The 13,789-nt window shown below is 36.8% G+C and overlaps 1 protein-coding gene across 1 annotated transcript; it reads right to left on the bottom strand.

Moving 5' to 3' along the window:
• Positions 1–518: 518 nt before the first annotated feature.
• On the bottom strand, positions 519–7,778 carry cyp27b1 (cytochrome P450, family 27, subfamily B, polypeptide 1). Its single transcript, XM_055183271.2, has 9 exons — positions 7,308–7,778; positions 6,344–6,534; positions 4,519–4,715; positions 4,071–4,271; positions 3,664–3,827; positions 3,274–3,440; positions 1,643–1,724; positions 1,347–1,544; positions 519–1,106 (listed from the first exon to the last, which is right to left on the bottom strand). Exons 1-9 carry the CDS (start codon positions 7,515–7,517, stop codon positions 993–995), a joined length of 1,524 nt encoding a protein of 507 aa, XP_055039246.2. The 5' UTR covers positions 7,518–7,778; the 3' UTR covers positions 519–992.
• Positions 7,779–13,789: the final 6,011 nt, after the last annotated feature.

A 13,789-nucleotide genomic window follows, 5' to 3' on the forward strand; every position in this document is an offset into this window, starting at 1 on the left:
TTTATTTATTTTACATTGTGTTTGTTTTTTTAACAATGTTTGTTTTGTGTCCATGCAGTACATTTGACAGATATCTGTTTTTGTATCATTATAATCAATTATATCATTATAAATTTGGTTAAAGTGCATTCTTCAGAATAATTTGGAACAGCATATTTTGATATATATTTTGTATTAAAGTATCTTTTGACATATTTATTTCATTTAAATAGAATAACATCCACACTGTCAAATAAGTGTTGAGGGTAAAATTTCTAAACTTACTGACTGTATTGGAAAAATAAAACAAAAAAAGGGCATGTGCATAATAATTTGGAATGCTGTGTAGTCACACCTTTGTTTGACTTTTCATGTAGTCTTTCAGTATTCAGAAAACCTAAATCACCCTGAGGGCTGACCTTAAAGAAATTTAAATGGTGGTTGTTGTATTATGTCAATTTAGGCAAAGTTCAGCCATAATTGTGTGTTGGTATGCAGATATGTGTAACAGGTGGACAAAGGCAGGCAAAGATGGCGGATCCAAACACAAGTGCATTTTAATTAATATCAACCAGTGATACAAAATAGTAACAGATAACAGAAATAAACAATCCAAACCAGATGAACCACATACAACGACTGACAAAAGACAACTGAAACACAAGGGCAATATATATACACATAGTAATCAAGTGTAACAAGACACACAACAATCAGCACAAGGACCAATGAACACACTAACTACAGACATTGATGACAAAGACATACAGTAACTTCAAAATAAGAGCACAGGACAGGGAAACACAAGACATGACTGTGACAATATGCATGAGGTTTTGAAGTGTCTAGTCACAGTCAGCGTGTCAGACGACATGTCCCCAGTGCTGTCCTCGGGCCGCTTTCCCTTCATTTTGCCGAAGGGTCCAAGCGTTCTCCTGACTCTCTGGATCTTAACATCAGAGAAGGTCAGTTCTTTCACATGGTGTCCTGCTCATGGCACAGTGACCTCCAGCTCATCGCTCAATGAAACGAAGGTTAATCTCTCTCTCTGGGACCAGTAGCGTTCTGGTCATTGGATTAACTCTATCGTTCTCTTCTGCAGGCTCCACAATAAAGTGCATCAAAATCTGTTAAAAGAAAATCAAATTTGAAAAGGCACAACTGACTGATAACTGATCAAATCAGAGTTTTTATCTTAAGCATAAACAGAGGACATTCGGTCCATTACATTTTATCCTAAATCCCAAACCCAAAACATTAAACACAGCTATCTTCTGATTGGTTGTAATTGTCTTTTGGGTTATGAACATACAAAAAGCTCAGTTAAATCTCACAGACAACAATGATAGTCAAAAACATTCATTTACCCTAGAAAGAGCCAGGTAGACTTCCAATTCAGCAATTCGTCGACCGATACAGCTGCGTTTGCCCACTCCAAACGGGATGGAGGCATAAGGATGGCTTCCCTCGCTTCGGCTCAACCAGCGGTGAGGTATAAACTCCTCCGGCTCGGGGAATTGTTTGGAGTCGTGAGAAGTTGCAAAGTGGCAGAGAGTGATGAGAGTCTGGCAAACAATCATCACAGTCAATACTCTTTAACATAAAGTAATAATGTGACATGTTAGGATAACAAACGATTTTGGATTGATTGTTAAAAACGTACATTTCTAGGGATAAGGTATCCTCCGACTTTAATATCTCTGTCTGGGATGACTCGAGCGTTTCCCGGAATGACAGGATACAGCCTGGAAAATATACAATGCTTGCTATGATATAATAAACATACAGTGCACTCCAAAAGTATTGAGACAGTAAAGACAAAATTACTTTGCTGTGAAGACTAGGGCTGTCACAATGATTAAATAATTGTCTCATTGCGATTGTTTGACCTCATCGCGATTATTTCAGATCACCGCAATGATTGCACATCTCTTAAAAAAACACAAGGGGGAACTGCAGTGCCTGTATAAAGGAGACAGTATCAGATGGCCCTCCTTAAATTAGTGTGTAACGCGATACATTGCAAAGCCATTCAATACAGTGGCATTCAAAAAACAGCATTTAAGAAATGTTGCAAAACTTTGATTAGTAGTATGAACTGTCAGGTAAAACATACATTTCCAAAACAGCAATTCCAACATTAAGGAAGTGAAGGATGCTATTCTTAAAGGTGCAGTGTGTAATTTATAGAAGGATCTCTTGACAGAAATACTAAATAATATACAAACCTATATTATCCGTGGTGTATAAAGACCTTTCAAAATGAACCGTTATGTGTTTATTACCTTAGAACGAGACCTTTTTATCTACATACACCACTAGATGCCGCTAAAATTTACACACTGCACCTTTAAGGATCTGGAAGGAATTCATTTTTTTTGCGGCAAAGATATATGCATTAAATAATTACTTTTAAATGTGTATTGTGTGAATTAATATTTACTGCCAGGTAAACCTTGCAAAATATTTAATTGAAATAATCACAACAATGTGTGAAAATTATTTCATGAACAAACAAAAAATGTATGAGAATTAAATGTCAAAGCCATAAAAAAGACAATTAATCGTCATAATCGGCAAAGTCCTAAAACAGGCAATTAATCATCATGACCATCGCACTTTATCATACAATTAACCGTCAGCCGAAATTCATAACCGTGACAGCCCTAGTGAAGACGAGGCAAAAGTACAGAATGTCACATTTTATTAACACTTGATTATGTTAAATCAATTCAATTAATGCATCAGGACACAATTCATCACTTAAAGGGATAGTTCACCCAAAAATAAAAATTCTGTCATCATTTTCTCACCCTCATGTTGTTACAAACCTGTATGCATTTCTTTCTTTTTTTTGATGAACATAAAATAAGATATTTTGATAAATGATGGTAAGTACACAGTTGACGGTGTCCATTAAAATCATATTGGATTGGAACTGTGTGCTTACCATCATTTATCAAAACATCTTCTTTTGTTTTCACAAAAATAAAAAACTCATACAGGTTTAGACATTAGGGTGAGTAAATCACTTTAACACTTGTCAGACACAATATCAGTCTCAATATGTTCATAGATAAAAATAAATAAAATACAAACGTGTTGATCCATTGAGTTTATAAATGATATTAAACCAGGTTAGAAATGTGACATTCTGTACTTTTGTCTCATATTCACATATTTACTTCACAGCAAATGGGAAACCTCAGGATAAGAAATTGCATTGCATTTTGTAAAAAGTTAAGTCCACCAAACAGAGCTGAAGAGTTTTCATGAAAAGTGCATTGAATTTACCTGAGGATTTCCTTTATTACAGCCTTCATAAGAGGCATTGCGGTAACATCTGATGCATTAGCGATGGTACGACCCTTCAGTGCGCTCAACACCTCGGCCCGCAGTTCATTCTGAATTTCTGGATGTCTAGACAGCTCGTACAATGACCATGACAATGTGCTGGAGATCTGAAGCAAAGAAACATAAAAAATACCATCATATATACTACTGTATATAAAGTCAACAGTTTGGACATACTTGCTAATGTTTTATTAATGTGTTATAGTTAAAGTAATGATGATGTAAAGTGGTGGAGGTGGGACTGATATATAATAACAACACCTCTCATGATAACACAAAATTTGTCATGGCTTCCTGTTTTTATTTCCTATATCTCTGAGTAAGATTTACCGTGTCGACGCCAGCAAGCAGCAGTTCAGTGACATTACTGTAGACAGATTTCATACTCATTCCAGCCTGAGACAGATAATATGTCAGATATCGGCCCTCGATCTTCTCTCCTCGTGCCATTCGCTCGCTTTCTTCTTTAAGACGCTGATCAATTTGTAGTTTTGCTATAATGACAAAGAAAATATCTGGCATTACCAACCATGTTACATTTTATAATAAACAACAACAACAGTAGCATACGGTAGATGAGGTGAATGACAGCAGAGAAACGGTTTGTGAAAGTGCGGAAACAACACGACTGACTGAATAATGCGACCACGAAGGCCTTTACTGCAGCGTGCCATCATGCACAAACTTAAAGTGCAGGTTGGGAATGAAATGGTTTTGTTTCACACGTGTACACTCACCGAAATGAAAAAGATAATCCCAGCAATGACAGAATGTGTCCCATGGTTTGGGGAAGAGCCGGTGAAGCCATGCAGGCATAGCCATAGTGAGAAGAGTCATGACGAACATGCTGTTAATGGACTGAATGAAACGCTCGGTTTCAACGGGAATGACCGGATCAAGACAACCAATCCTGGACTCAAACAGCACTGAGGAAATTCCTTGTAGGAAAAGAGGAAAAGACTTAATGAGCTCATCTTAATACTCAGGATATAATGAGTAACTGATATAATACATCATTTCTGTAGCTCTTTTTGACACTCAATATATTAAATGTGATTTTTTTTGTTGCTGCCCCTTTAGGAGACAGCAAATGAGGATGTGTTGATGTATTCATGATGTCAGTGATCAAATGGTCAGGACTGGGCGTGTTCATGTGGATGTATTGTGAAGATGAGAGTGATTTACCTTCCAGACCGAAGCGATAGAATTCAGCCGAGATGTCGTTGATGCGACCGTCAGAGTTTTCTTGCTTGCGGAGCTTCAGTTTCTCGATGAGATCGTCCACTACAGAGTTCAGCGTGCCGTCATAAGACTCCACAGATTTAGGTCGTAACATGTGTTTCGCCAACACACTTCTCACATTCTGCCACTCCTCACCTTCACTGTCAGAAAATAAACACATACGAGATTGAAGGAGGACATCAGGAAGATAGGACGTTTTAATAAGCAGCAGCAAATGAAAGTTGAATGCATAACTTTAATGAGAAACTAAAACATTTAAACCTTTACACTTTTACAAAAACGTCCTGCTAACCGTTCATATTTAACGATATACTCATTTGTTGTAACCTTGTATTTACAATTTTTTTGTGAAGTTGGTTGGTGGGTTTAGCGTGTGAGGTGCAATTTAGTACAGCATTTTATAACAAAACTTGAAATGGTTAACACAGAGAATGTCTGAACTAATAACACCACTGGTAGAGTTTATCTTTATATCTCACAATATAAAGATATGACAAAATTTGATATTTCCTATCTCTGGACCAGTAGGGTGGTCCACTGTATCCTCTGGTATATATTCTTATTTAAAAAGTGTTAAATACTAAGTGTTAATCTATCGACTGGCTGTTTTGTGTGCCTAAGTAATAGATGCCGAATTAAGTGAAAAAAATCAAACATAAATACTTTAAAGGCCAGATTTGCTAACATCTTGCACCAAAGCAAACCCCTTTTTTTTAGAAAATCTACCCTATCAGCATTTACTAAAGACACGCAGTGAAAGAATAGCGCTGTAAAGGTGTGGACAGAGTTGTTTTTCTGACTGACCTTATTTGCCTACTTGTATGCATTTGTAGGAGTTTATCTTACAGAAGCAAAATGTATGGGTATTTACATGAATCGGGCAACTCGATTTACAAAGATTTGTGCCTTAAATTGTGTTGGTCATTATGAAAATGCGATGTTTGTGTCTGTTTTCTTTAACTTGAGTCTTGTCAGTAAATCACTTGCAGAAATGTCCACCCCATCCGCACTTTACGCCAATTTGCCCTGTTTAGTAAATCTGGCCCTAAACCTTTAGTACTTTTAGAAAAACAATATGGTTCAAAACTTTATAACAGTTGTTGTCACTAAAGGGTTAAATAATTAAATCTCAATGATGAAAAACGTAGATGATCATTTTACAGTACTGTGAAGTGTTCAAAGTAGGGCTGTCAAAAGATTAATCGCGATTAATCGTATACAAAATAAATGTATATATTTGTGTGTGTATTGTATGTAATTATTATGTATAAATACACACATGCATGTATACATTCAAGAATAATTTTATGTATGTATCATTTTATTTGTAATAATTTTATTCAAAATAAATGTGTATACATGCGAATGTTTCTTAAAAAACAAACATGCAACTTTTATTTTAATTCCGATTAATTGCGATTAATCTCTTGACAGCTCTCATTTAAAGGTAAAATAATGCTGCGTATGAAATCGCCTACTTCATACTATATAGTACGCGAAAAGCAGTAGGCGAGACGAGTAGTATGTCCGAATACATAGTATTCGAAAAACAGTATGCGAAAAGTACCCGGATGAACTACTACTTCCGGTTACATTTTGCAGTGTGCATACAATGGACACTTCACTATCCCATGATGCCCTGGGAGAGGAGTTATCCAACGAAGAAGAAAAGCTAAATCATTTTACTCCAGCAAACAAAGTTGAAGTGATCATAAAGAGCTGAATGTTGTGAATCAGTTGCTTATAGTAAAAGCTGATTTGTACTCACGCAGTCAGAAGTCCATATCCATGTCCTCGGAGCTGCCGATAGTCTTTCCAGGATGAAAGATCTGAACGCATTGGATGTTGTCCCTCCTGTCTCAGGACCTGCTCGATCAATTCTGGTTCGGCCACATGAACGGTCAGGATCGGTCCAAAACTTGCTTTCCACATGGGTCCGTACTGTCTCCTGCCCTCCACCTGTCAAAAGATTTTACATATCAGTTTACCTGCTCACTTTCACTTTAACCATCATTGTCTTCATTCATATTTTTATTTAAGAGTAACAATTAACAAATCAAAACTATAGAACAACACAAAGGTAATTGTGAAAAGAAATAAAATCAATCCAAACTCAACACTTGATAATATGAAGAGTTTCGTTGCAAAACGAGATAACTCCGTTTTTTTATTTTTCAGAAATCTCGTTTTTTCGTTGTGCATTCCAATTAATATCAATTCAACTGCAGTTGGTTTGTTTTGATTTAAATCATAACTTAAAAAATACAGCTAAGTAGCACCATAAAACAAAATAATAACATGATAACATAATAAAAACATGTTTTGACAAAAATGTTAAAAACGGATTTATATCGTTTTGCAACTAAACTCTTCATATTTAGTGTAGTCAAACTTCAAAGCACTTTGATTTTGCTTTCAAACTGAATTAAATGAGTTCACATCTGTTCTGAATTTGTATTGGCTACTTCATTATTTTTCATATTTTCATTTTAGTTTCACATAAAATCAAAAAAAGATTTCAGTCAAGTGAGTTTTAATGTCCAGATGTACAGTAGCTACTAATAGCAGTCATCAAAACAATCAATGTAAATATAAAACAAACTCATGACGATTTAGGTTATACGCGTGGACATAAAATGAAAAATAGAAACTTAACACTGATAACTTCTGTTTTTTATAATATATCTCATATATAGCGAGTTATGTCATATTTTAGTCTAGTAAGCGCGCACCTGGAGCTGATGGAGTCGCGTCAGTCCGCGTCTGAAGAACAGATCCCAGATAAATCCTGCAGCTGAAGGTCCGGGCATCTCATCCAGCGTCTTCAGCTCTTTATGAAGAATGACGTCAGACCACCTGCTGTCCACACACCTGAGTAGAGACGACATGCACCTGCCAGACATCCTGAAAGCCCGAGGCAGCATCTCTTTGAGAAAACTCATGTCTGCAGCTTAACATCAAACACACGTGTGCGCGAGACCACTCGATTTATACTTCACCAGAGGTTCACTTCACACCTTCAGCCAATAGCGTGAAGCCCCGCCCACCAAATAAATATCCTGAATCGTGATGCGCAGAAATGTCCTGACGACCTTAAGAAGAGAAGTGAACAAAAACTGCTCGATGTTCAATATTTGACTTTGAGCTAAATAAATCGATATATTGATGAGTTATGATGTAACCGTTACTATGTTAAGAGACAAGAGACTCGTTTATCTTTAAATGTGTGCATTGACACGCCTGTGTGTGTGTGTGTGCGCGTGCGTGCGTGTGCGTTTCCCATTGCACATTCGTATTTATTTTTACAAATCTACATTATTGTTGCAAAGCACTTTTATAGAAAAACACAGTAAAACAAACATTAGAATACACAGCAAAGAAATAAGGAAAGAAACATAATTTTTCATAAAATGTAAATGGCTACCTTAGCACAGTGGTCCTCAAACTTTTTTGGCGTGCAGCCCCCCTTGTATAAGGTGCATCCTTTCTTGGCTCCCCCAAAGATAATGTATGACCTAAAACATTACAAAACTTAAAATTAGATTTAAACAAAATATGTTAATTTATACAATGTAGTGCTGTTGTATAGTAGCCTTATTTATAAAACATTATAGAATGTATGATAAATGAATGTATTTTATAACATGTCATAAAAGTGGGGCACAATCTCAGGGCCCCCAGTTTGAGAACCACTGAGCATCACTAAGTGTAAAAATAATAAGTCTGTAGGATTGCAATATGAATGTTATATTCACTAAGTCTTAGTAAATGTTAAACGGGCAAATCCATACATGCTGGGTTAAAAAAATAGCAGATCTCTGCTGACTAAGGAATTTCTGAATGAACTGATGACAACTCTGTCAATTTAAAATACATAATCCAGTAGAAGTCTATTAGAAAATAAAATATTCACTAAAACTTCAAATCATTATTTCCTAAAGTAGCACTCTTTAGTTTTCTGTAATGATCTCCTGACCTGATTTCCACTAAACATGGCCAATAGAGAGCAAATTTCTCTCTCTCTCTCTGTCTCTGTCTGTGTGTGGTGAAATAAAATCAACCGTACTGAGAAACTGGACTCATTCTGCTCAATCTAACGTGACAGATAGCAGAGATATCTCTTAATTTCATAGAAATGTGAATTTAGATATGTGCCATACTGAGTAAGGCCTAAAATAAAATTATATATAAATCATGTCACTAGTCTATGTCAGTTTAAAAACCTATAGTGATCCAATAGCACGATCATATAGTGTTAAATACAGAAGTTTCCGTTTTTCCTGATCCCATTTTTCAAACTTTAGTTATTGTGTTATGTTGCTGATAGAGCATAAATAATACCTGCAAATTTACAAAGTTCAATGCCAAGCGAAACCAGCAAACAGCTGGTTTGGACCGGGTGTGCCTCTTACGTCTTAAAAGGTGAAGGCTCTGGCTATTTGATCGCCCCCTGGTGGCTGGCTAAAGTACAAGTTATAAACCCCACCCTCTCCATTCAATCTAATGGGACTCTGCTCTAAATAAAAACATATTTACAATTCCAAAAACATTTTCCGAAAGATGGTTTCCGAAAATTGGATGTTCAATTGTTCATTTTTGTGATACGTTTCATTTTAGCTAGTAATTTGATGCTATAGAATAGGGCGTGTCATTATGATTGGCGTGGTTGAATTGGACGCACAAGCATTTGGGCTGAAGTTTGATACCGCGGCTCCACCTCTGGCTCTGCGGAAGATTCCTTCTGTGCATGCCTTGGCTCCAAACTGACGTTTTATTGTATGGCGGCAACCATGGTCGGTCATTTTTAGCTTCAATTCATTACAATAGAAGGAAGCGATGTCGCGTCTTTTTTTAACAGTCTATGGTTTGCCCTCTTCTTCCCGGTTGAATGACGTCATTATAAGAGTGTTTGACTAAACTCCGCCCACAGAAATACGTCAGTCGCCTGCTAAGCTCAAACGGCTCTGCTAAGCTAAGCTGCTGTCAAATCACAACACACTAAACAAACTACACAATCAGAACTCGTTACGTATTTCTGAAGTAGGGACTTCATAGGATAAGGAAGACATCAGCTTTTTAGGACAGTGAAAATGATATAGAGATGAGTAAAGTGTGTGAAAAATACTGGGTTTGTTTACACACGAAACATTAAGGGATGGACATGGTCATAAAGGGACGGACATGGACAGAAACAATGCTCAGGTAGGCTGTGGCATTTAAACGATGCCCAATTGGCACTATGGGTACATGGTGGTATATATATACACACTCACCTAAAGGATTATTAGGGGTATGCAGCAAAGCATTTGTGAAGCAACAACACGCACAACCTTGAGGCGGATGGGCTACAACAGCAGAAGACCCCACCGGGTACCACTCATCTCCACTACAAATAGGAAAAATAGGCTACAATTTGCACAAACTCACCAAAATTGGACAGTTGAAGACTGGAAAAATGTTGCCTGAGTCTCGATTTCTGTTCAGACATTCAGATGGTAGAGTCAGAATTTGGCGTAAACAGAATGAAAACATGGATCCATCATCCCTTCTTACTCAAAGGGTCAGTTTCACAGACAGGGTTTAGATTAATCCAGAACTATGTCTTAGTTATATTAGGTCATTTAAGTAGTTTTTACCTTACAAAAAGCAATACTTGAGAGACAACAATGGCACTGAAAAGATATGTCAGTGCAAGATGTTTTTAAATTAAGGCAGCCCAACATACATGGGACTAGGATAAACCTTTAAGACAAATGTACTCGGTCTATAATAAAACACCAGTAAATTACAGTTAGGTAATAATCTATAGCCTTAATGTATAACCTTTCATTAGGAACCATTGTCATTGTTCTACAATACTACTTTGTCAAGAGGTTACAAGACATCATGATCATCAGACACCCACCTCCTTCCCTTGTAGGCAAATATACTCAAAAGCGTGTAGATAATTATAAATCTTCATTGTGAAATACTTTAGTCAACCAGCACCTTTATGACTTGTTTCCAAATTTAACTAATTAAAATATGAAAGAATAAACACATTTAATCTTGAAAGGTTGATGATTTCCCAAAATTTGTAGACGGAAATATTAAGATTCTGTAATTATAAATGTATATCCCCAACAACTATTGTATAGTGTTAATTATTCACATTTAAATATAAGAGTGAATCTAAGGTTTTGTTCATAGTTTGGTTTGTTTGGTCCAAACGGAAAAAGAAAACAATTTATTAAGTCCTGGTTCGCTTTGCGCTCACGTTGGATTTTTATCAGCAAACCTAAATATAACCAAACTTAAAGGTGCTCTAAGCGAATCTGTGTGACGTTACTTTTTGTTGATGTTTGAACTGTTTTCAAACAAACGGAGCGTAGATAACTCCTCCCCTCCCTTCCGTGCTTTCATGAACGCGCCCAACCCTCACCCCAAATCCTTCTTGTCGTTAATTGGCTGGAACACTTTGTTATCCTTTCTGGTGGTAGGTTTGGCCACTTTGTTTTTATTGCAGTTTGTGGAGCCTAGGATGTCTACAGAGATCGCGTTTTTTACAGTTTGATCAGTGGACAGGCAGCTAGCAGATAGTGAGGAGATGTTTGCTGTATGTAACAAAAAATGTTTTATGGTCTAAAACGCGTGAATTCGCTTAGAGCACCTTTAATGCAAAAGGATTGGTCGGCTGTGATGATGAATTTTATATGACAGATGTCTAAGTATCCACAACAATAATGCTGCATGCTGGAGTGAACATGCTTTTTCCATGTTTAAGTGCTATAATTTGGTCCCCAGTGCTTATGTCAATCTAGAAAATTTGAAAAAGATCAACTCAGTAACTTCATTTTGGTAAACCATTCTTTGCAAGCATGTGAAAAAAATAGTTTCTTGAAATTTGGGGGATCTTATTATAATACCGCCCCTTAATCTGCACATTTCAACCAACGGCACTGCCATTTAGTTCAGAGATCAGGGCTGGGTTCACAACGGTTTTTAAACCGAAACGGTGATGCGCTGAACACCGTGTTCTTATGAGGTAAGCTGAGAAGGTCACTCTTTGTGTTCTTGTTGAAATGTATCCGCAGCCTGATGAAATCGTTATAAATACGTGTTAAATACTGTAAAATATGCTGGATGTTACAGTCCCTGCCCTTGCCACCCATAATGAAAGAGAACATTCCAACTGGGACCCATTGTCTTTTTAGTAATGTGTGGTTTATTTACTTGCTGCTGCTGATTGGACAGCAGCTCTGACACACCCATCTAACAAGAGAAAACGTATCTAAAACCCTGTTATACACCGGTGCACACAGTTTCCAGGAAACATGACGTGAAAACTGTAGCAAAACGTTGCACACTGGTTTAAACTTGAATGTGCTCATTTGCATTTTAAAGGACACACCCAAAACCAGCACATTTTTGCTCACACCTACAGTGACAATTTTAACATATAATAAATTACCTATATGATTCACATACAGTACGTACCCCTGGGAATTTTTTCTTTTAAGATATATTTTAACATCTAAAAGTCTTATGAAATGTCCCCTTTAAATCAATGATTGGTTTTGCATGTCTATTGACTCACTCCTGAACTCACGATTGTTGATGTTATACAATGATAAATCAATTAATACAGAAACGTTTCGTCATCCTGTGATTGTAAAAAGGAAATTGGATGTCAACAGTTTTTGACCAGCAGGAATATTATTATTAATCAATATTTTTAAACTGACAACAAGAGAGAGTGCGGCACATAATATGATATAAACAAATATATGATGATGATGATAATAAAGCATGTGAAAAGTGGTTTTCAGTAAATTCATTCACATTCTCAGATGAGCTTGAGTTAAAAGTGAATAAATGATAAGACTGCATGTCATTGCTTAAGCAAACAAGAACAAACTGTACGTCTATAAATTTTTGAGTGAATGTAAAAATTAAAAAAAGCTTTGACAGCTTGTCTGACAGCTACACAAGTTTACTTATTAAAAACCCAACCCATTCATTACATGATATGATGCTTTATTCACTCACAGACCTTCATGTTTCATTCAGAGAAGCCAACAAAGATTATGGTATTGCATGTGTTATCATTGCAAGAATATTGGCAGGTCTGCTTTTGCAAATAAGTTTCGCTAACAAACACTGACTATCACTCAACATTTAGGTGTAGTTTCCCAGACATGATTTGTCCTATAGTCCCAGAATAAAATGAATGTTTAACTTCCTTAAATGTAAAAACATCTTGCCCCGACACATCTTAACATACATCAGTGCCATTGTTTTGTCTCAAGATGCACACCAGTACTGCCCTTTTGTAAAGTTTGTTTGTAAAAACTACTTTAAAGCCTACTTCTGAATCAATCCAAAACCCTGTCCGGGAAACTGACACATAGGGGTGGTTTCCCGGACAGGGACTAGCTTAAACCAGGACTAGGCCTTAGTTTTGATAGGAAATATAACTAGTTTTAAAGGTATTGCGGAGGATTATCAAGACTATTGGTTCTCCTAGTTGTCAATCAGGAGTGTTGCGCAATTGCATTTTTTAAAAAAGTGGAGAAGGCGGTTCGTTTCTAAAATTCGAGAAAATCCTCCGCTACACCTTTAACAAACATGCCTTACTAAAAACATTACCTGTGTGCATTTTGAGGCAAAACAAAGGGCACTGATGTATTTCAAGATACAGTTGAAAGAAAAAGCATGTGAACCCCCCGGGCCCACCCGGATCTCCCCACAAATTGGCCACAAAATGTGTTCCGATCTTCATCCAAGTCACAACAACAGAGAAACAGTCTGCTTAAACCAACACCGCACAAACATTATACGTTTTCATGTTTTTATTGAACACAACATGTAAACATTCATAGTGCAGGGTGGAAAAAGTATGTGAAACCCTAGGTTAATGAGTTCTTGAAGAGCTAATTGGAGCCAGGAGTCAGCCAACCTGGTCCAATCAATGTGATGAGATTGGATGTGTTGATTAAAGCTGCCCTGTCCAATAAAAAACACACACCAGTTTTGAGTTTGCTGTTCTGAAGAAGCATTGTCTGATGTGAATCATGCCTTGCACAAAAGAGCTCTCAGAAGACCTACGATCAAGAATTGTTGACTTACATAAAGCTGGAAAGGGCTACAAAAGTATCTCTCAAAGCCTTGATGTCCATGTGTCCACGGTAAGACAGATTGTCTACAAATGGAGAAAGTTCAGCACTGTTGCTAC

Source organism: Misgurnus anguillicaudatus, chromosome 14, assembly GCF_027580225.2.
Source record: "Misgurnus anguillicaudatus chromosome 14, ASM2758022v2, whole genome shotgun sequence".
NCBI lineage: Eukaryota > Metazoa > Chordata > Actinopteri > Cypriniformes > Cobitidae > Misgurnus > Misgurnus anguillicaudatus.

What these genes read in the sequence shown, in the direction of transcription:
- cyp27b1 (XM_055183271.2), bottom strand. Translation starts at nt 7,517, where the DNA reads ATGAGTTTTCTCAAAGAGATGCTGCCTCGGGCTTTCAGGATGTCTGGC. An exon ending in GGATATGGACTTCTGACTGC is followed by an intron (nt 4,716 to 6,343) that starts GTGAGTACAAAT and finishes ATTTTCTGACAG; the next exon opens with TGAAGGTGAGGAGTGGCAGA. An exon ending in TCTACCTGGCTCTTTCTAGG is followed by an intron (nt 1,107 to 1,346) that starts GTAAATGAATGT and finishes TTCTTTTAACAG; the next exon opens with ATTTTGATGCACTTTATTGT.